The sequence below is a fragment of the Acipenser ruthenus genome, chromosome 35, assembly GCF_902713425.1.
Source record: "Acipenser ruthenus chromosome 35, fAciRut3.2 maternal haplotype, whole genome shotgun sequence".
In the NCBI taxonomy this organism is placed as follows: Eukaryota; Metazoa; Chordata; class Actinopteri; order Acipenseriformes; family Acipenseridae; genus Acipenser; species Acipenser ruthenus.
The window spans coordinates 10700320-10723410 of NC_081223.1; the positions used below are offsets into that span (position 1 = coordinate 10700320).

Here is a 23091-nt window from a genome sequence, read left to right on the forward strand (position 1 = left end):
GGCGTGGAGAGAGGAACTCTGAAATACAGCGTTCAGCTCCCACAACCAACCAGGTGTCCTCATTGAAAACATTCTGGAATGAGAGAGAGAGAGAGAGAGAGAGAGAGAGAGAGAGAGAGAGAGAGAGAGAGAGAGAGAGAGAGAGAGAGAGAGTCTCCGTGCTTCAAGCCTGCCCTGGACTGGAAGGAGCACCCTTTCTCTTAGGGGGGTGAGGGAGGGGGGGAGCAGTTCAGTGTCCGTGCTTCAAGCCTGCCCTGGACTGGAGGGAGCACCCTTTCTCTTAGGGGGGTGAGGGAGGGATGGAGGGAGCAGTTCAGTCTCCATGCCTCAAGCCTGCCCTGGACTAGAGGGTGCACCCTTTCTCTTAGGGGGTGAGGGAGGGAGCAGTTCAGTCTCCATGCCTCAAGCCTGCCCTGGACTGGAGGGAGCCCCCTTTCTCTTAGGGGGGTGAGGGAGGGAGGGAGGGAGCAGTTCAGTCTCCATGCCTCCATATTTTTTTTTTTTTTTAAGAAATTTAACTTTGCCCCCTCCTTCTGCAAAAGTGTTGGTGTGTCGGGGCAGGACCGTCTATCTATAGCTCGCTGTGGATCCAAATATAACAAGCGGAGATGGCTGTGAGATACCAGGCAGGGCGTTTCCATGGTAGTGGAGTCAGTGATGTATGGAGAGTGTTTAGTGAAACAGGGCGCAGCACTCTCCATGCGCTTCAAAGGGATTAAACGAGTGGTTGATTCTCTCATTCCAACGGCATGACTCTCTCGCTTATACTGCAGCCCGTGCTTTTCTCATGGTTACATTCTGCGTTTACATCAGTTTGTGCTTTACAATGCTTCCCTATGCTTTACCATACCTCTCTGTGCTTTACAATGCTTCCCTATGCTTTACCAGACCTCTCTGTGCTTTACAATGCTTCCCTATGCTTTACCAGACCTCTCTGTGCTTTACAATGCTTCCCTATTCTTTACCAGACCTCTCTGTGCTTTACAAAGCTTCCCTATGCTTTACCAGACCTCTCTGTGCTTTACAATGCTTCCCTGTGCTTTACCACACCTCTCTGTGCTTTACAATGCTTCCCTATGCTTTACCACACCTCTCTGTACTTTACAATGCTTCCCTATGCTTTACCACACCTCTCTGTGCTTTACAATGCTTCCCTATGCTTTACCAGACCTCTCTGTGCTTTACAATGCTTCCCTATGCTTTACCACACCTCTCTGTGCTTTACAATGCTTCCCTATGCTTTACCAGACCTCTCTGTGCTTTACAATGCTTCCCTATGCTTTACCACACCTCTCTGTGCTTTACAATGCTTCCCTATGCTTTACCACACCTCTCTGTACTTTACAATGCTTCCCTATGCTTTACCACACCTCTCTGTGCTTTACAATGCTTCCCTATGCTTTACCAGACCTCTCTGTGCTTTACAATGCTTCCCTATGCTTTACCAGACCTCTCTGTGCTTTACAATGCTTCCCTATGCTTTACCAGACCTCTCTGTGCTTTACAATGCTTCCCTATGCTTTACCACACCTCTCTGTTCTTTACAATGCTTCCCTATGCTTTACAGTTACCTATACTTTTGCTCAGTCAATCTGGAATAAACTCCCTGCTGAAATCAGTCAAGGTTCCTCTCCCTCTTAGGATCTTTCATTGTTTCTCAGTCTAGTTAGTGCTGCATGATTTCAGCATACCGTGGGACGATTGCACCAGCGTGAATCCCACATTAACAAAGATTATATTTTCATCATGTCGGTCACAGCTTTAAACCAGGTGCTAGATTTAATCCTTTGCACCATGGATTTTAATCCAGGTTTAGATGTGAGCGGTTCAATCAATTTAACCCCTTCTTGGCGGTTTCAGTTTGCACATAATGGCTGCACACCTGTATTTATTTATCTGACAGACACGCTGATAATTCTCTTCAGAAGTAATAGGTTTCCTCGGGACCGGCTTTCTCACAAGGATTAATTTTTACCTGCGAAACGAGAAAACAAACATTGAAACAAAGACAACGATGCAGTTCTCACATCCTCGTTACCATAATAAATCAATCACACACACACACAAAATACGCAGGGCCGTCACCCCGTCATGCTGCCACAAGCCTATATTATATATTTGAGTAATGATGAAAAGAAATATAGACGATGTATCGTGTTTATAATTGTACAATTATAAATGTGTCATTTTATGAAGCCAATAAAAATGAGTACGCGGCCTATTAAAACCATAACTAATCGATAAGAACAAACTTCAATTAATGCTATTTCCAAAAGTATCGTCTCCTAAATGAATACTTTCTGTAAACGTGTCTCCGTTTTGCCTGAAACATCGAAATCAAAGATAATAAATAAACAATTGGATTTGCCACTAAACGCTTTCATACTATATATATATATATATATATATATATATATATATATATATATATATATATATATATATATATATATATATATATATATATATATATTAAAGTTGCACGCAAAGTAAAACACATTTTTGTAAGCGTTTTTTAAAAAAAGGAATCTTCGAAATGAATGCAGAACAAACCGGTCGGCAGCACTAGAGACTGGGCTATGGGTTGTAGGAAAGCTGCAGGCTGCATGCTGCATGTGGGGCCTATGTTGTCACTCATTTAAAACATTGTCTAAGCAGAGAAATAATATATAATTAAATTAATAGGAATTCGTGTTTTCTTAAACTAGAACTCTGTGTGTGTGTTTTTACGTTCGCTTTCATCATTTTTAAATATGGTGTATTACAAATAATGATTGATTTCTAATCAGAAATCTAGGATTTTTTATCACATAATACCGGAGATACACGCCGTCAGGATCAGACGGCCAAATAAACACAGAGCGGGGTGACCCCAGGTTCGAGTGTATTTGTGTATTTAATTGAAAGGATAGTCCGGGATAGACCATGAGACGGGATATCACGTTTGAGACCCAGGCGACCACACTCGTTCATTCGTTCAATAAACATGCAGGGCCGATTGCACCGACGTGGATTCAAAAAACGACGCTTTGTGGTGAACTAAAATGAGATAATCGGAGATTATGTTTTAACCACAGTTACATTGCAGGACAAAAATGCAAACCTTGATTACTGAATAAAGGCGGTCATTAGCTGGCAGCCGTATGTAAGAGCTGTGGAATGCGCTAGCTCTGGGCGCAGGCGGGTTCATTGTCTGTATTTGAGATCGTGCGGAGCGGACTTGCGATTTGGTTACACCAGAAAGACAATCATTCAAGGCTGGGTCAGCAAGCCTCTCCTCACCGCAACCTGGGGCATTTGGATAACAAATAAGAAGCGTTTTAACCCGGCAAATGCCAACTATTGCACAACACCGACACAGCTAGCTACAGTATACCGGCTGTTGTCTGCTTTGTAACACAGTGTGGGAGGCGGGCAAATGGTAGCATTGTAATTATAATATGTGGTACAGTCTGTGCTTCTGTTGTATGTTGAAACACTCTGTTTACAGCAATGCTACAATGAAGCAAAACCTTGATCAATTGAACTGCATTAGCCCACTTTGGTTAAATTGTATTAACTTCGTGTTATTAAGTTCACAAACATCATAACTTTATATCTAGTGATGCTAAAATGAAACAAATTATGTCAATATATGGCAATTTCTATTTGTATATATATATATATATATATATATATATATATATATATATATATATATATATATATATATATATACACATACACACACACACACACACACCGCTGTGCAAAAGTCTTAGACATGTTTCATTTTTCTACTCTGATGCATTATGAGCATCAATTTACTCAAAGCCTCCACTAGTGTTTTCTACTATTATAACAACCTTGACTTGCATGAAGAAGGAAACACATTGAGTGAAATCGCTCGCATCGCTCGATTTTCAAGGTGTGGTATCCGAAGCACAATCAACATCATCTGTAATTGACAAACCCAGGACTGGAAGACCCAAAAAGCTGTCTAACGAGGCTGAGCGATACCTGAAGATAATATCCTTCAGGAATAGAAAGAAGACAAGCGTTGAATTGACAACAGGACTGGCAGAAGGCACAGGTGTCGATGTCCATCAAATCAACAGTCCAAAGCACCTTTGACCCTTGTTCCACTGTCCAGTTTCTGTGTTTTTGTGCATATTTGAGCCTTTTAGTCTTGTTCCCCTTTCTTAACAGAGGTATTCTTACTGTATCTGAACAGGTGTGCGACAATTTTTCTTCTTCTGTGTAAATATAGGTTTGCTGAAGGTCGCTGACGTTTTGAAACAGCCAATGCTGACCATGACCATTGACTTCCCATAGCTAATATTAGATTCAAAGTCAGCTCTTTCAACACTTGTTTAAAATGACTTCTTAGTTCCAGTGGGGTTACCACTGAATTAAAGCGATTTCTGAGGCTCTGAACCCGCCGGCTGATGCTCGTCTCGGTGGGTCCGGGTCTATCCATCTTTAAGGCGACTTTTAATTGGATAATTTATTACACGTACTATTTTCTTTAAATTCATTGGTTCTCGTTTCATTTTCAGCGATCTGATTGGGTATATTAGTACATTTAATAATTAGAATTACACGTACTGAAGTCAAATTAGAACGTGTACTAACTATTTGAAACGTGTTCTAAATAGCGCGTTTTTGACCATAGCACACCATGTACTGCGCTTGCTTGACCGGGCATGCGCAAATGATTTTAGCTCGAAAATGAGGAAACGCTCATCTGAACGGGGTACGACGTACTAAATCTGCACCTTAAAATTGATATATATATATATATATATATATATATATATATATATATATATATTTCATTCTATAACTATTAATACATCAATATACAACACAGTGATTCATACCATGTGACAAAGCAGATATTGAAAAAACACACACAAAACTATAAAACATTATATTTAAAAACACACATTTGTATCCCAATTCTTCTTGGTTATAGAGCTGGTGGCGGTTTTGAATTATCTATACACACACACACTGTCCTGTTTACCTTATAAGGAGTGTTTCAAATTGTTGCAAGAGGGCGTGGCTCTCACAGCTCTGTAATCGTACGCAATGTTCCACCTGGTTTCCTGGCAACCGCCCAATGACATCACTGCCAGGTGAAGCTACCTGCTGTAACACAGAGAAGAGAGAGGATGGAGAGAACGAGAGGACTCGCACCCGAGGCGTTAGCAAGCCGAGTCCTACAATACGGTTCCTCGGTTGGGGTGTACCGTTACAGGCGCCACTCGCCTTGAATGTCTTGTACTGAAAGGAGGAACTGGACATATATATATGTTGAGGCTGCGGTTCAAGCGATGTTTGGACTTGCGAATTGGCCTTGTTGATTCATCTTCTCGAAAGCGTGCATTTCATTTGTTTTTTAAAAGAAGGAAAAAAAACACAAACACCTGCACAATTTAACGATAATTTCTGCTCGTGACAACACTTTTAAAAAGAAAAAGTGTCCGTGCTGTTAATTTCAGGGTGTTTTTGTAAATAATTTGTTATCAATTATTATTATTATTATTTATTTATTTATTTATTTATTTATTTATTTATTAGCAGACGCCCTTGTCCACGGCGACTTACAGTCGTAAACAAAAATAAATTAAATACTGTACATGGTTTTAACTTGATGTTTGGGGGGGGGGGGGGGAGAGGAGAGGAGAGGAGAGGAGAGGAGGAGGAGAGAGAGGACAGCGTGCGTTCGTCTTTTCTGCTCCCGAGTCAGCGCAGGGGTGGTAGCTGTGATCTCAGCCAAAATAATAATTGGATACTCCAAATTGGGGAAAAATAATAAAAAAAATAATTGCCGACTGCATGAAAAACACAAACCAAGTTAGTAGAAACAATTAGGGCAACCTTGACCCCCCACACCGCTTTGACAGCTGTGCCTATTTGCTTTGGGCTGGGCAAGGCTGCCCCAATGGTTTCTTGAAACTCGGCATGTGTTTGTCATATCTTCACTTTAAATGGCTGGCTGTTTTTGATAACCTGGCGTTTTTTGTTTTTTTTTCACATTTCCAGTGTGTTTTTGTTTCAGATGAATCCTGTCAGCTATAGCTTGAACCCGAAGTTCGGCCTCGGGGTAATGCTGTGGTTTCGCCGCTGCTTGTAGCTACAGCACTAACTGCTTAAAGACTTCACCCTTGGTAAACTCGTTAAATAAAATACTGAATAATAATTGCGATGATTAAGTATGTATTTTCATTTTAAGAGCACTTCTCAAAATGCAGAGCGATGCATTTTATTAACTCCGCCTTTATTCTGCACGTTATTCGCTGGAGTAGAAAGAAGTCTGATCGTTTTTCTTTTCAATAGAGTCGGCATAAAACATATTTAAGAGCAGGTACATCCATCAGAAAAAAAAAACAAGCAAAACAAAACAAATAAACCTGAAACTATTTTAAAAAGTGATATTAAACTGAAATACAGACATTCGCCTACTAAACACATCAATCACTCAACATGAGTAAATATTATTATTATTATTTATTTCTTAGCAGACGCCCTTATCCAGGGCGACTTACAATTGTTACAAGATATCACATTATTATTATTATTTATTTTTTTTATATACAATTACATTATTTTTATATACAATTACCCATTTATACAGTTGGGTTTTTACTGGAGCAATCTAGGTAAAGTACCTTGCTCAAGGATACAGCAGCAGTGTCCCCCACCTGGGATTGAACCCACGACCCTCCGGTCAAGAGTCCAGAGCCCTAACCACTACTCTACACTGCTGAAATAGACATTAACAGCGGGACTTGGTGAATTAATGCACACAGCGAGGGATGAAATGCAACGTGTAAAAGGGTCTAAATAAATAATGATTCGCATGATTTTAACCTCCTAGCTGGCAAGACCTGTGGCTTGCCTGATTACACCGCTCGCTCCTCAGTTGAACGCTAAGGCGTTTTTAGCGTATGCTTAGCAGTTCGCGTCCAGCCCTGGTCTTTCCATTCAATCCAGTAGGCTGAGATGCCAGCTCATTACACTGCTTGAAGAAAACGTTTAGCGAAGGCTTGGTTCTAATTACACCTGGGTGTGATGCACTTATCCTCGCATCGTGCCGATTAAAATACCGCAGATGAGATCATGTTCCCTAAATCCCAGTCACGGGTACAGCTGATAATTGCACTGCAGGAGCTAACCGACTGGGACAGAGCCTCGCCACTCTGAATGCATGGCATACAGTGGGTTAGGAGCACACTAGTGCTGGCCTTCAGAACTCAATGAAGTTTATTATTGAAATGATCAGGAGCCAGGAGTTTGAGCAGGGTTAGAAACTCACACTAGCCCTGCTGCTGCTGCACCCAGTCCTGGGGTTCAGAACTCCCTTCAATGAAGTCTATTATTATTAATATTGAAATGATCAGGAGCCAGGAGTTTGAGCAGGGTTAGAAACTCACACTAGCTCTGCTGCACCCAGTCCTGGGGTTCAGAACTCCCTTCAATGAAGTCTATTATTATTAATATTGAATTGATCAGGAGCCAGGAGCTTGAGCAGGGTTAGAAACTCACACTAGCCCAGCTGCAATAAGTCCTGCAATAAGTCCATGCCAGTCAACAAATATGATTGAAATGATCAGGAGTTTGATGTTAAATAAACTGGGTACATCAAATAACCTATTAACAAAAGGAGAGTTAAAGACTCACCTGGAAGTAGAATGGATGTTCTTTATTTCAGATCTCAATCATGCATTTGTTTCCTTTCAGTCGTTTACAAATCTTGTTATATCTCCTTCAGTTCCTGGGTGCACCATTGTACCAAGTTAAGTTTCCTACCCAAGTATCTATTTTATAAGCATAATGTTGTTTTTTTTTTTCAAAGTTATGGTAGGGGCAAATTCTCGAACTCCATAGAGTTCACACAAACTGTTTAATTTATTTATTTATTTGTTAACGTTTTATTAAAAACTGGTGAGCGACGCGTATATGAATGAATACCAACATGGTCGTGTTTGCCACACAGCCCATTTCAAGCAGAGTTTCTCTCAGCACTAGTAATTCAAGGTTTTAAATAAGTGATTCTCTTTAGCTGTGAAAACACCTACAGTGATTAACATTACTGAGGCAAGGAGTCAGCAATAAACTGACACACACAAACCTATTAAAAGGATCAAGAGCCTGGCTGTGTTGACACCCAGCACGCAGCTCTAAAAAACACAATCTTGAATACATGCCCTTGAGAGAGACCGTGCTAGGAGGAGCCTGGAAACTCACACTGGCCTTTAGAAGCATTCAATAAATCCATTCCTCTGTGTCGATTTCAAAACAAAAAATGCGGTCCTCCCCTCACCTTTACAATCGACTACCACCCCGCACCGAGTGTTTTCAAAGCCGAGTGGAAGTGAATTTTCCTCTTCTCCCGGGCTGCTGACATCTTCCCCTGACACTTCCGTTGGCTTTTAACGGACCAATTGGAGATGCCACCGACTGGTACTCAATTGTAAAGGGGAGGGGAGGACGTAGTTTCTTGTTCTGATAATCAACACGCTGAGGGATGGATTTATTGAATACCTGCCGATAAATACTTGTGAAAGGCAATTAGGAGTCTGAGTTTCTGCACTCCCCTAGATGTGTTTTACATCACAGGCAATCTCATATTATGATCTGCCCATGGGGCTGTTTCCTGTTGAACCCGGGGCAACCACACCCCATGCTTATCTGCATCACACATCCATCTGAAAAATAAACAGGTCAGCACAGCCCCCGTAGAAATATAACAGCCAAATGATGAATATTGCAAACACATTTTTAAACATGAATTTGTTTTCCAGTCTATGCAGGGAAATCAACAGAAGAAAAAATAGGCAAAAAAAAGCACTTTTTATTTTTGAAAGTTTCTACAAATTTATTTAGCCGAGCGCTCACAGATAAATCAAATACAGAGGGGGGGGGGGGGGGGGGTGAACGATAGCATTGTATCCGATTGATCAACATCCACCTGCGCTGTACTCAAAACACCACAGCGATACACTCCATACAACAGCTGGGCTACAGAATTCCTCATGCAATCTTCAAGTATCATTATTTACCAACCCCAGCACTTAAAATAAAAAAATTACATATAAAAAAATAATTCTGATTTAAAAATAATAATTAAAATCATAATATACAAACATTTCTGCCGGAGCGATATTTTATTGAGCCTGTGTAGATCTTTGAAGGCAAGGCTAAAACGAAAGCACAATCGTACTTGATATTTAATTGCAGCGTTTTAAAATTGACAGCAGTTCGGCACCCTTTAATTTGCCCCCCTCTAGCCCCCCGAAGCAGCCTGCAGATCTCAGTACAAACTAGAATTACAGGGGCTGGTCTCCCACTGCGTTGAAAGCTGCTCAACCTCGCTTTCCTGTCACACAGAGAGTTCTGTTATAATAAAGAGACTCTTATAAAGATCACACAAACACTGAGCTGCTGTTACACAAAAGTGAGGTGCTTGCTGTTGGTTATAACTGTATAATTACGCAGTGTGTTGTGTGCAAGGAATTAAAACGTGTTTAGAAAAATCCTAGTACAAAATGACTAATACATCATCTTATATATGTGATTAAAAACCATTACAGATGCAGGATTCTCTCTCTCCAGGGAAAGTTCAGCGCATCTTAATTACTCAACAGGAAAACCTTTTTGATTCTGTTTTTCATGCAACAACAAACCACATTCAGATATTATTACATTTCCATGAAATATTGCCTCACGGGATTTCCTATCCATGTGCATTGGGATGCTTCATTAGAAAACACAGAAAATTGTAACCTACGTAGCAATCAAAAAGATATTACAGTACATTTATATATATATATATATATATATATATATATATATATATATATATATATATATATATATATATATATATATATATATATATATTTGCATGAACCATTTTAAACACTTCCCTGCCCGTAGGACTATAAGCCCACTGTACTCAATTACACTCACAAGTTTTCATTTAAGATTTAAGAAAATATATCAAAGAACACAAGTCTAAGAAACATATGCAGAGTTTGGGATGTCCTTTATGACAGCCCAAACTCTTAAGCACAGAGAGGTCTGGTAGGGAAGCATTGTAAAGCACAGAGAGATCTGGTATAGCATAGGGAAGCATTGTAAAGCACAGAGAGGTCTGGTAAAGCATAGGGAAGCATTGTAAAGCACAGAGAGGTCTGGTAAAGCATAGGGAAGCATTGTAAAGCACAGAGAGGTCTGGTAAAGCATAGGGAAGCATTGTAAAGCACAGAGAGGTATGGTAAAGCATAGGGAAGCATTGTAAAGCACAGAGAGGTCTGGTAAAGCATAGGGAAGCATTGTAAAGCACAGAGAGGTCTGGTAAAGCATAGGGAAGCATTGTAAAGCACAGAGAGGTATGGTAAAGCATAGGGAAGCATTGTAAAGCACAGAGAGGTCTGGTAAAGCATAGGGAAGCATTGTAAAGCACAGAGAGGTCTGGTAAAGCATAGGGAAGCATTGTAAAGCACAGAGAGGTATGGTAAAGCATAGGGAAGCATTGTAAAGCACAGAGAGGTCTGGTAAAGCATAGGGAAGCATTGTAAAGCACAGAGAGGTCTGGTAAAGCATAGGGAAGCATTGTAAAGCACAGAGAGGTATGGTAAAGCATAGGGAAGCATTGTAAAGCACAGAGAGGTCTGGTAAAGCATAGGGAAGCATTGTAAAGCACAGAGAGGTATGGTAAAGCATAGGGAAGCATTGTAAAGCACAGAGAGGTCTGGTAAAGCATAGGGAAGCATTGTAAAGCACAGAGAGGTCTGGTAAAGCATAGGGAAGCATTGTAAAGCACAGAGAGGTCTGGTAAAGCATAGGGAAGCATTGTAAAGCACAGAGAGGTATGGTAAAGCATAGGGAAGCATTGTAAAGCACAGAGAGGTATGGTAAAGCATAGGGAAGCATTGTAAAGCACAGAGAGGTCTGGTAAAGCATAGGGAAGCATTGTAAAGCACAGAGAGGTATGGTAAAGCATAGGGAAGCATTGTAAAGCACAGAGAGGTCTGGTAAAGCATAGGGAAGCATTGTAAAGCACAGAGAGGTCTGGTAAAGCATAGGGAAGCATTGTAAAGCACAGAGAGGTATGGTAAAGCATAGGGAAGCATTGTAAAGCACAGAGAGGTCTGGTATAGCATAGGGAAGCATTGTAAAGCACAGAGAGGTCTGGTAAAGCATAGGGAAGCATTGTAAAGCACAGAGAGGTGTGGTAAAGCATAGGGAAGCATTGTAAAGCACAGAGAGGTGTGGTAAAGCATAGGGAAGCATTGTAAAGCACAGAGAGGTCTGGTAAAGCATAGGGAAGCATTGTAAAGCACAGAGAGGTCTGGTAAAGCACAGGGAAGCATTGTAAAGCACAGAGAGGTATGGTAAAGCATAGGGAAGCATTGTAAAGCACAGAGAGGTGTGGTAAAGCACAGGGAAGCATTGTAAAGCACAGAGAGGTGTGGTAAAGCATAGGGGAGCATTGTAAAGCACAGAGAGGTCTGGTAAAGCTAATTAATAAATATGGTATAGTCTAAGCATAGGAAAACTGCTAACATTACCAGGGTAAACTTTCCCAAGGGTGGGACCAGGACTGGTTTGACCTGTACTTCTCTGATAAAAGAACAAAATCCTGGAACATTAAGTGATTCTTCTGAACAGTGATCCTTCAAAAACAAACCATGAGCAAACAAGCAGGAGTGAGTCAGACACTGGTCCTGCTGGGATACAAAGCCCAGCCACAAATCAAAACGGGAAGTGAAGCAGACAAAGCAGATAATATGCTTTACCAGACCTCTCTGTGCTTTACAATGCTTCCCTATGCTTTACCAGACCTCTCTGTGCTTTACAATGCTTCCCTATGCTTTACCAGACCTCTCTGTGCTTTACAATGCTTCCCTATGCTTTACCAGACCTCTCTGTGCTTTACAATGCTTCCCTATGCTTTACCAGACCTCTCTATGCTTTACAATGCTTGCCTATGCTTTACCATACCTCTCTGTGCTTTACCATGCTTTCACTGTGCTTTATTACACTTTGCTGTGCTTTTACTGTGGGGAACCTTTATAAGGGTTAGTTTAGCATGGTTTGCTTTTCAATATGCTGTACCATGCTTTACTGTGGCGTACTGTTCAACATTAGTAGAAACAGACGCAGTTTCAGAATTACACAGACATTATTTTTCTAAGGCTGAACTTCACCTAAACAAGGAACTTAGCAGCCTTGAAACTTGCAGCTATGGCCAAAAGTTTTGAAACACCAAGAATTTTAGGATTGAGACATAATAATAATAATAATAATAATAATAATAAGAAGAAGAACATATTCAGATATTTTATTTAACATCATGTAATCAAAGAAACTACAAGCCATAATAGTAGAACAGTATTTCGGGGTAGATTTCAAAATGTCACATTTTTCAATTTTGTCAGTTTTTCATTATATGGAAATCTACAAAGCGGTGTGCAATTCAAAATGATAACGTAACATTATTCAGTTTCGTTCAACTTCATGAAGTAAAATTAGTTCATTCTACAGGGTGAGGCAACATTTTTGGCCAGAATTGTAGAGCATATTAGATGCACATCCTACTGAAAAGCAGCAAAGCTTTATTGAGAACCTATTGAAATATAAAAAAGTGGTTCTTGTGACAAGCTCAGCGATGGAGAGTGTGGTTTGACAGCACACTTTGAACCAGGTCTGCTAATTAAAAAAAAAAAGAGCCAATTAAGACTTTGCGGTTTCCATCTACCAGCCCTGAATCAGGATTCTAAAAAAATCTAGGATTTCTATTTTTGTTTTTATCATATCAAAAAAAGACAGGAACCTCCCCACTCCAGTTTTATGGGTTCAGGTAGGATCCTAATAACTGCTGCGCAGGAAGTACATTGTGTGTGCCAATAGCATTACAGTGTTGTGCTTGAAAAAAATATATAGAAGTAAAAACCGAGCAGTTGTTAGGAGCTGGTCAATCGGGAGGTGAAGGGTCAAGGCTGGTCTGATTGGTTGAAGAGTTCAAGGGTGAAGGCTCCCGGTCTTACCAGGGCCAGGTCCACAGGGAGCAGGTAGCTCTTGGGGTGAATGCTGAAGGTTCAAGGCTCAAATGGTGAAGGCTGTCCTGGGTTGCTCTCTGGCATTATTGAGGCGACAGGATAAGGCAGGTCTGCAGGAGAGCTGAAGGCTGCACAGTGGTTGTAGTGTGAAGGGTTAAGGCTGTCCTAGCAGGGGCAGGTCTGCAGGGTGGAGAGCAGGAGAGCTGAAGGCTGCACGGTGGTTGCAGTGTGAAGGGTTAAGGCTGTCCTAGCAGGGGCAGGTCTGCAGGGTGGAGAGCAGGAGAGCTGAAGGCTGCACAGTGGTTGCAGTGTGAAGGGTTAAGGCTGTCCTGGCAGCAGCAGGTCTGCAGGGTGCTCTCTGTCATTGTGTTGACGGGTGAAGGCTGGTCTGCAGGTTTCTCTTGGTGGGATGTGCTGGAGGGTTAAGGCAGTTCTTGCAGGAGCTGGTCTGCAGTTTCAGGGTGAAGGGTGCCCTAGTAAGAGCTGGTCTGCAGGTCGAATGTGGTTCAATGGTGTAGTGTAGGGGTGTAGTGTAGGGGTGTAGTGTAGGGGTGTAGTGTAGGGGTGTGTAGTGTAGGGGTGTAGTGTAATGGGTGTAGTGCATGGGGTGCAGTGAGGTGTAGGGTGAATTGCTGTCCTAGCAGGAGCTGGTCTGCAGTTTCAAGGTGAAGGGTGGTGGTGGGTGGTGTGGTATAGGGGTGAAGTGTAGGGGTGTAGTGTAATGGGTGTAGTGCATGGGGTGCTGTGAAGTGTTGGGTGAATTGCTGTCCTAGCAGGAGCTGGTCTTCAGGTTGCCCTTGGTCAGCAGCGATGTGATTGCAGCCGGGTCAAACTCGCGATCCTCCTCCTCCTCGTCCTCGGAGCTCAGGTCCTCCGCACGCAGCAGAGACGCCTCCAGGGCCTCCCGTTGGCTCTTGCGCCTGCAGAGAGGAGCAGCACACCTTCAGACAGCTTCAACACCTTCCTCCTATTACTGCCCGGCACGGCAATGAGACTCCCACTGCACAGCAGTCTGATCCATTCCTGGTTTTACTAGGCTTTTCACACCACACCTGGGCTTGTTACCTATACACTGTGGCTAAATCAAGCTGGTAGTAAAACCAGGCATGGGTGAAACTGCTATGCAATGGGAGTCTGATTTCCATCCCTGGTGTTAGCAATCATTCAGAATGGTGCGACACAGCCTCCCTCGCTCCATTCACATTGTGGGACAGTGTGACTTTATTCAACCCTGCTGGCTTCATCTACAGAGAGAGTAGGCGGGGCGGGCAGAGTGGGAAAGGTCACACTGTCCATTTGAATGGAAGGGAGGAAGGCAATTAGGAGTGTCCGGCGATTAGGATTCTCCAGACGATCTCAAAGCCAGGTAAAAGGCAGATAAAGAATATCTATTATTCTCGTCATTGGAACAACAGAATCCAGAATCAGATATATCACACCAGCTATTTTCCTTTCTACATCTCTCTGTATATCTCTCTCTACATCATATAGGAGGCTGTGTGGTCCAGTGGTTAAAGAAAAGGGCTTGTAACCAGGAGGTCCCCGGTTCAAATCCCACCCCAGCCACTGACTCATTGTGTGACCCTGAGCAAGTCACTTAACCTCCTTGTGCTCCGTCTTTAGGGTGAGACGTAGTTGTAAGTGACTCTGCAGCTGATGCATAGTTCACACACCCTAGTCTCTGTAAGTCGCCTTGGATAAAGGCATCTGCTAAATAAACAAATAATAATAATAATAATAATATAAATATCTCTACATCTCTCCCTATAAATATCTATATGCAAAATTGTTCATTTCACAGCAGCTCAGAATCAGCTTGAAGTTAGTTTTTAAAAACTAACAGGAGACAAGTTTATTCATGCAGTGGTTTGAGGTGAAGAGAAACATCCTCACGAAGCCAATAAATCAGAGAGGCATCAGAGTCACTTTCACACAGACCAAGACCTTCAGCGACCGTCTTCCCACAGCTATTAACCCTAATGGTCAGTGACCGGTGCTTAATGGTCATTTTATTAAATCACTTTACAGTGAATTTTACCGGTTGATTCAAACTACAAAAACGTTTGTAGGGTTGTGACTCATGCTCTTCCAAATTCCCACATTTATTGTTCTTGTCATTATCAATGATTACCAGTTTAAGAAAGACTGGACTGATAATTAAAACTTTACCAGATTACACGCGTGTGATGCTAGTGACCTCCTGACACACCTAAATGGAACAGAAGTTGAATACATCTGTGTTTTGAGAATCAAACAGCAGATTTAAGAGAATGGCCAAGTTTCCTTTTTATACTGACCCCTTCAGGTGGCGGGTAGGACTCGCATTTGGGGTTGTCTACAGAACTGCCCTTCTCTTTATACTGAAAACATGCCGTTCAAAATAAGATGGGGGGGGGCCCTTAACTATTAGATCTGTTATAAATAGATGACTTGTATGGAGTAATCAGCTGCTCACGAAATGGTCCCGATAGGGATTGAAAATTCTTAACTTGATAAAAGAAATGATGTCATAATTGCAGCTGCTGTTTTGAATGAATGTTAATTAAATTGGTTCTCGTTAGTCCTGATGAAGATATAGGGAGTGCGATTGTTCTTCAAATTAAACTGGGGGTGGAAACACGGTCTGCACCTCCAGATGGCAGATTAGTCTTCTCTTGCTAAAGCTTCTTACCAGGCCTCCTTTTCCAGGGCCTTGATCCGGTTCTGCAGCTGCTCCCGGAGCTCCAGCTGCTCCTCCAGGTCCCGCACGGCTTTCTTCTTCCCGTTCTCCAGCCGCTCCAGCTCCTCCTCCGACAAGTCCACCTGCCGCTTCAGAGCCTTGACGCGCAGAGTCAGCTGGAGAGAGGAGAGGGTTGAGGGTTAGGGGTTGGGGGGTCAGTACCTGCTCTCTCTCTGGTCTCTGTGCTGGGGGAGGGTTGGGTTGGGGGTTGGGTCAGTACCTGCTCTCTCTGGTCTCTGTGCTGGGGGAGGGCTGGGTTGGGTTGGGGTCAGTACCTGCTCTCTCTCTGGTCTCTGTGCTGGGGGAGGGTTGGGTTGGGGGTGGGGTCAGTACCTGCTCTCTCTGGTCTCTGTGCTGGGGGGGTTGGGTTGGGGGTGGGGTCAGTACCTGCTCTCTCTGGTCTTGCTGCTGTTGTCTCTCATCCTCCAGCTGGATGTTCAGCTCCTTCACTTTCCGCTCCAGCTTGCGGTTACTGGACAGTGCGGCACTCTTATCTCTGTGGAGAACACACAAAAACAAAACCAGTTCAAAACTGGGACTGGCTCCCTCCCTCACTCCTTCCCTACCACCCTAACTTCCTACCACCCACATCGACTGGCCCGCCCACGCTCACCTCTCCTCGATCTGCAGCCTCTCATCCAGCTCCTGGATTCGGGCCTCCAGCTGAGTCAGGCTGGCGCTGGGCTTCTGGGAACCTTCAGCAATGGAGAGACGGCTCTTCAGGTCTTTGATCTGTCTCTCCAGAGACATCTTGTCACACTCCAGGTCCTGCTTCAGTGACCTCTCCTGCATCAGCTCAGCACGCAGCTGATCAACCTGGAGGGAAAGGGAGAGCCAACCAACCAACCAATCAATCAATCAATCAATCAATCAATCAAACTCAAAATCGTCCCTTCAAAATGGCTGCAAAGCTGTTGATTGGTGTGCCATGGCTCCTGGTCTTCGAAAATGTCTTCAAAAGTGTCATACCATGTTCTTCAAATTGCTCGGAGGAGAAGGCTGGTCTCTGTGCCTTATGATGTCCTGCTTTACCTAAACGGAACCCTACGAACGGCACACACAAGTGTCAGGCTAATGCTTATCAGGGTATGGTCTATATAGTAAAATATATACGTGCATGATTGGATAAGAGGTACCTCACCATATAAATATAGAGCTCATATTGTCATTGTGTTAACTTTTAGAGAATGTCTGATGCAAATAATACCGTGTCACATGCAGAACTAGTGGAGCCCTAAATGTGTATTTCTTGTTTTGTGTACGGTAAGCTGTGAAGGAGTTTCCATGGTAACTGCATGCAAATTACAGTTTTTAAGCTAAAGGATCCTTTACAGTGAAATACACAGAAGTTGCTTTGGCCAGTTACTCGAAGGTTATTATTGTCAGCTCACTCTGAACACCTCGTTTAATTGGACTGTGCTTCTGTTTTAATGGACTGCCTGTTTAATTGTTTACCTTGATATTCTGCATTACTGCTTGTTTTGTGGGTTTTTTGAACATACTATTAGATTGAATGCATGTTTAATAAATTCCCTTGTTTTTAACTGTATAAATGGGTAACTGTATGTAAAAATAATGTGTAAAAAATAATGTAATTGTATGTAAAAATAATGTGATATCTTGTAACACTTGTAAGCCGCCCTGGATAAGGGCGCCTGCTAAGAAATAAATAATAATAATAATAATAATAATAATAATAATAATAATAATAATAATAATAATAATAATAGATTCCTGGTACATCACATGTCTGTGTAAGAACCTTGATTTCTGATCTTAATTCAATAGATCGTGGTCTATTTTAGTTTGTAGCTCTGCTTCTGTTTTCAGAGAGCGACATTGAGAACGGGTTTATATATTATAATAAATCATACCGGTTATTGTTTTAAGAATAATACGCTGCTACGATTTCACCCTCACTAGCTAGCCTGATGTGAACACACTACGATTCTCACAATAGAAATTCACTTTCTCCTCAAAAAACGCTCCAGAGAAAAAGTTTCAAAATATTTCGCAGCCAATTTAAATGACCCACAGCATGTGATTTCTGTCAAAACACTGCAAAAAAAAAAAAAAAAGTTCTTTTGCAAGAGAATTTGGTTTGCAAAGCCTCCCTCTCTCCCACCCACCTGTACAAAAAAACAGCACTTTGGAAAAACAGGCAGTTTGATCAATTATAGATATTAGAGTCACGCACACCTGCCCAAAGCACACAGACTGTACAAAACAAACACCAAGTTCCACTTGTAAATTAAAAGTTTTCAAATGATTAATGTTATTACTATGAACACACACGCACACACACACACACACACACACGCGCACACACACACACACACACACACGCACACACACACACGGACACACACACGCACGCACGTACACAGCAGTTACCCTGCAGACGCAGCTCAGACAGACAGTAAGCGCGTCTCAGCATGCAACTGCTACCTTTCACACAGACAGACCACATTCCTGCGCAGAACAGCACACAATGCGTCAGCCCCTGAGCTGTTAACAGACTGGTACAAACAAACACAAACCTTATCAACATGTCCCCTAGTAAAAGCATAGCCGAGTGTGATAAAGCAAAGAGAAGCATTGTAAAGCACAGAGAGGGATGGTAAAGCATAGGGAAGCATTGTAAAGCACAGAGAGGTCTGGTAAAGCATAGGGAAGCATTGTAAAGCACACAGAGGGATGGTAAAGCATAGGGAAGCATTGTAAAGCACAGAGAGGTGTGGTAAAGCATAGGGAAGCATTGTAAAGCACAGAGAGGTGTGGTAAAGCATAGGGAAGCATTGTAAAGCACAGAGGGGTATGGTAAAGCATAGGGAAGCATTGTAAAGCACAGAGAGGTGTGGTAAAGCATAGGGAAGCATTGTAAAGCACAGAGAGGTGTGGTAAAGCATAGGGAAGCATTGTAAAGCACAGAGAGGTGTGGTAAAGCATAGGGAAGCATTGTAAAGCACAGAGAGGTGTGGTAAAGCATAGGGAAGCATTGTAAAGCACAGAGAGGTCTGGTAAAGCATAGGGAAGCATTGTAAAGCACATAGAGGTCTGGTAAAGCATAGGGAAGCATTGTAAAGCACAGAGAGGTCTGGTAAAGCATAGGGAAGCATTGTAAAGCACAGAGAGGTCTGGTAAAGCATAGGGAAGCATTGTAAAGCACAGAGAGGTGTGGTAAAGCATAGGGAAGCATTGTAAAGCACAGAGAGGTCTGTTAAGCATAGGGAAGCATTGTAAAGCACAGAGAGGTCTGTTAAGCATAGGGAAGCATTGTAAAGCACAGAGAGGTCTGTTAAGCATAGGGAAGCATTGTAAAGCATAGGGAAGCATTGTAAAGCACAGAGAGGTCTGGTAAAGCATAGGGAAGCATTGTAAAGCACAGAGAGGTCTGGTAAAGCATAGGGAAGCATTGTAAAGCACAGAGAGGTCTGGTAAAGCATAGGGAAGCATTGTAAAGCACAGATAGGTCTGGTAAAGCATAGGGAAGCATTGTAAAGCACAGAGAGGTGTGGTTAGGCATATGGAAGCATTCCCATTCCCATGTTTTCCTAGGAGCTTCATTAGCCCCAGTGTGTGTAGGTAGCTACCCAATGGGAGTGTTATTTCCCTCCCTGTAGGCAGGCAGTGCTGTACCTGGTCTCTGCTGCGGTCCATTCTCTCGCTCTGCAGCTCCACTGTGCTCCGCTCCTCATCCAGCTCCAGCTCCAGGCGCTTGATCTTGTCCTGTAACACAGAGACCGCTGAGACTGAGGGGGAAGCGCATCAGTGTGGCACAGGCTCCAGGGCACAATGCTTCACCTGTGCCCAGCGCAACACCAATATGCTTCCCCGTGACTCGAGGAATACAGCAAACACAACATTTATGCATCTATGGTAAAAAAAAGACTTTGAATGAATATTTGGTGTAAAAACAGCAGGGCCAGCACACAAGTTTGACAGTGGTGAAATGCATGGGCAGATCTGGGGCTAAAAGTGTTAAAGATTCAGATTTGACCACAGTAACAGACTCACGCACACACAGACAGACAGAGAGCTACACACACACACACACACAGCTAGAGAGCTATACACAGACAGAGACACATACAAAACAGACAGACAGACAGAGACACACACACACACATATAGAGAGCTATACACAGAGACACACACACACACACACACACAGACTTACACACAGATAGAGCTACACAGAAAGACACACACACATAGAGCTATACGCAGAGAGACACACACACACACACAGACTCTCACAAACAGACAGAGCTATACACAGAGAGACACACACAGATAGAGAGCTATACACAGAGACACACACACACACACACACAGATAGACAGCTATACACAGACTCACACACACACACACACACACACACACACTCTCACCTCGAGCCCCTTGATGTTTCTGGAGCGCTCGTCCTGGCTTCTTCTCTTGCTCTCTATCTCCCCCTCCAGGTGCTGCAGGCGGTTGGTCAGCAGCTCCTTGTCCAGCAGCGCGTTGTCTCTCTCCTCCTGACAGCTCAGCAGCTCCTGCTTCAGCCGGGATATCTGGAGGGGGAGACGCAGCACCACACACACACACACACACACACACACACCAGATCAGCGCTACAGTCACTACACTAACCCATTGTATTATATGATTGAGCTCACCTCCACAGCCACTAGAGGGAGACAACACCACACAAAACACACAGTCTGTACAGCAGAGCTGCACAAAACCATTATTGTAGTATTAGAATTGAGCTCCCCTCCACAGCCAGCAGGGGGAGACAACACCACACAAAACACACAGTCTGTACAGCAGAGCTGCACAAAACCATTACTGTAGTATTAGAATTGAGCTCCCCTCCACAGCCAGCAGGGGGTGACAACACACACACACACACACACACACACACACGTCAGTACCAGACTAGGGTACACAGCTCCTCCTTCATAACACTGTAATCAACATAGCAGTTAAGAGGCTGTGCTATTAGTGTTCTACCAAGAGCTAGTGGTATGACTTTGTGGTGCAAACAGGTGACCATGCTGCCTTATAACAAGTCCAGTCCTGCCCTCCCTCTCCCTCTCCCTCTCCCTGTGTGGGCCGCCCCTCACCTCCTCCTGATTCCTGTGCAGGTGTCCCTGTGCTCTCTCCAGCTCGGTCACCCTCTCTTTCCCCTGCCTCTGTGCCTCCAGCAGGTCTTTCCTGGACTTCTCTTTGAATTCCTCCAGCTGAGCTTGAACCTGCGTGACCAAACCACGTGACTCCGCAGTCATCCGATCCAGCTGGAAGGAGGGAAGGAATAACAGAGGATGCACCGCAGGGACGGAAACAAGACTCCCATTGCACAGCAGTGTCACCCATTCCAGGATTTACTACCAGCTTGATCAGCCAGCGTATAGGTAACAAGCTCAGGTGTGTCTTATTAAGCTGGTGTGCGTTTCCATCCCTGCACCTTGAACATTCACAGAGCTGTGCAGCAATTTAGGGCAACAAGATGTTTCCGTATCTAAAGTGCATGTAAACTATGTAGAAAGTTAAAATTGTTCAGGATAATGCACAGTGACTGTTTCTCTCTGAAGCATGGTTTTGTGGTGCAGTGTCGTGCTCACCTCCTTGTTCAGTTTCTCCACAGTCCTGTCCAGCAGTCTCTTCTGCTCCTCCAGCTCGCTCTTGCCCCTGCGGAGCTCCTCTCTCTGGCTGGCCTCCTCCTGCAGCCTCTCCCCCAGATCCTCCTTCTCCTGTCGGAGCCTCGCCAGGCTGCGCTGAGCCTCCTGCAGCTGAGACTCCAGGGAGCGCTTCTCCAGCGCCAGCCCTTCCTCCGCCTCCGAGGCCTCGCGGAGAGAGGACTCCAGCTGCCTGCGCTCCGCCTGGGATCAATACAGGGGGTCCATCAATACAGAGAATACATCAATACAGAGCAATACAGGGGGTCCATCAATACAGAGAATACATCAATACAGAGCAATACAGGGGGTCCATCAATACAGGGGGTTCATCAATACAGAGCAATACAGGGGGTCCATCAATACAGATAATACATCAATACAGGGGGTCCATCAATACAGAGCAATACAGGGGGTCCATCAATACAGAGCAATACAGGGGGTCCATCAATACAGAGCAATACAGGGGGTCCATCAATAGAGGATGCATCAATACAGGGGGTCCATCAATACAGAGCAATACAGGGGGTCCATCAATACAGGGGGTTCATCAATACAGAGCAATACAGGGGGTTCATCAATACAGAGCAATACAGGGGGTCCATCAATACAGGGGGTTCATCAATACAGAGCAATACAGGGGGTTCATCAATACAGAGCAATACAGGGGGTTCATCAATACAGAGCAATACAGGGGGTCCATCAATACAGGGGGTCCATCAATACAGAGCAATACAGGGGGTCCATCAATACAGGGGGTCCATCAATACAGAGCAATACAGGGGGTCCATCAATACAGGGGGTCCATCAATACAGGGGGTCCATCAATACAGGGGGTCCATCAATACAGAGCAATACAGGGGGTCCATCAATACAGGGGGTCAATCAATACAGGGGGTCCATCAATAGAGGATGCATCAATACAGGGGGTCCATCAATACAGAGCAATACAGGGGGTCCATCAATACAGAGCAATACAGGGGGTCCATCAATACAGAGCAATACAGGGGGTCCATCAATACAGGGGGTTCATCAATACAGAGCAATACAGGGGGTCCATCAATACAGAGCAATACAGGGGGTCCATCAATACAGAGCAATACAGGGGGTCCATCAATACAGAGCAATACAGGGGGTCAATCAATACAGGGGGTCCATCAATACAGAGCAATACAGGGGGTCAATCAATGCACTGCCAGGTCAGATCAATAGGACAAGGACGAAAACAAACAGTTTTGCTATGAATGCTGGTCTCTCTGCACCCCCTCTATCTGGCTGAGCTTATGTCTGAGCTCCCATACAGCGAGGATCAATCAATACAGGATCAATACGCACAGAGATGATGAATCGATCAGTGCAGCGTGCCTACCTCTGCGTGGCTCAGCCTGTCCCGGAGCCTGCACTCCACTGCCTCCAGCTCCTCCATGGCGTGCTGGGACTCTGTGACCTGCAGCTCCAGGGCAGCTCCCCTCTTGCGGAACAGCGCACTCTCCTCACCAGCCTCAGTGAGACGGGCTTCCAGAGAGCGCAGGGCCTGCTGAGACACCCTGTCCTGAAGAGAGAGAGAGCGGGGGGGAGTGAGAGAGGGGAGGGGATGATAGTGAGAGGGTGTGTGAGCAGCCTGTCTAGGAGTGAGATCTGCTCTGTGCTCATT

General features: G+C 43.8%; 1 protein-coding gene across 3 annotated transcripts in view; it reads right to left on the minus strand.

Moving 5' to 3' along the window:
• Nucleotides 1–8822: 8822 nt before the first annotated feature.
• The window catches only part of LOC117395403 (cingulin-like), a 31209-nt gene continuing 16940 nt past the window's right edge, over nt 8823–23091 (minus strand). For all 3 annotated transcript variants that reach the window (XM_059007370.1, XM_059007368.1, XM_059007369.1), the window contains exons 12-20: nt 22807–22989; nt 21384–21641; nt 20886–21056; nt 20169–20330; nt 19414–19503; nt 16388–16590; nt 16162–16270; nt 15727–15890; nt 8823–13975 (exon numbers count right to left, since the gene is read on the minus strand). In XM_059007370.1, coding sequence (XP_058863353.1) covers nt 13825–13975; nt 15727–15890; nt 16162–16270; nt 16388–16590; nt 19414–19503; nt 20169–20330; nt 20886–21056; nt 21384–21641; nt 22807–22989 — 1491 coding nt within the window. In that variant the 3' untranslated portion in view covers nt 8823–13824. The remainder of the gene's footprint in view (nt 13976–15726; nt 15891–16161; nt 16271–16387; nt 16591–19413; nt 19504–20168; nt 20331–20885; nt 21057–21383; nt 21642–22806; nt 22990–23091) is intronic.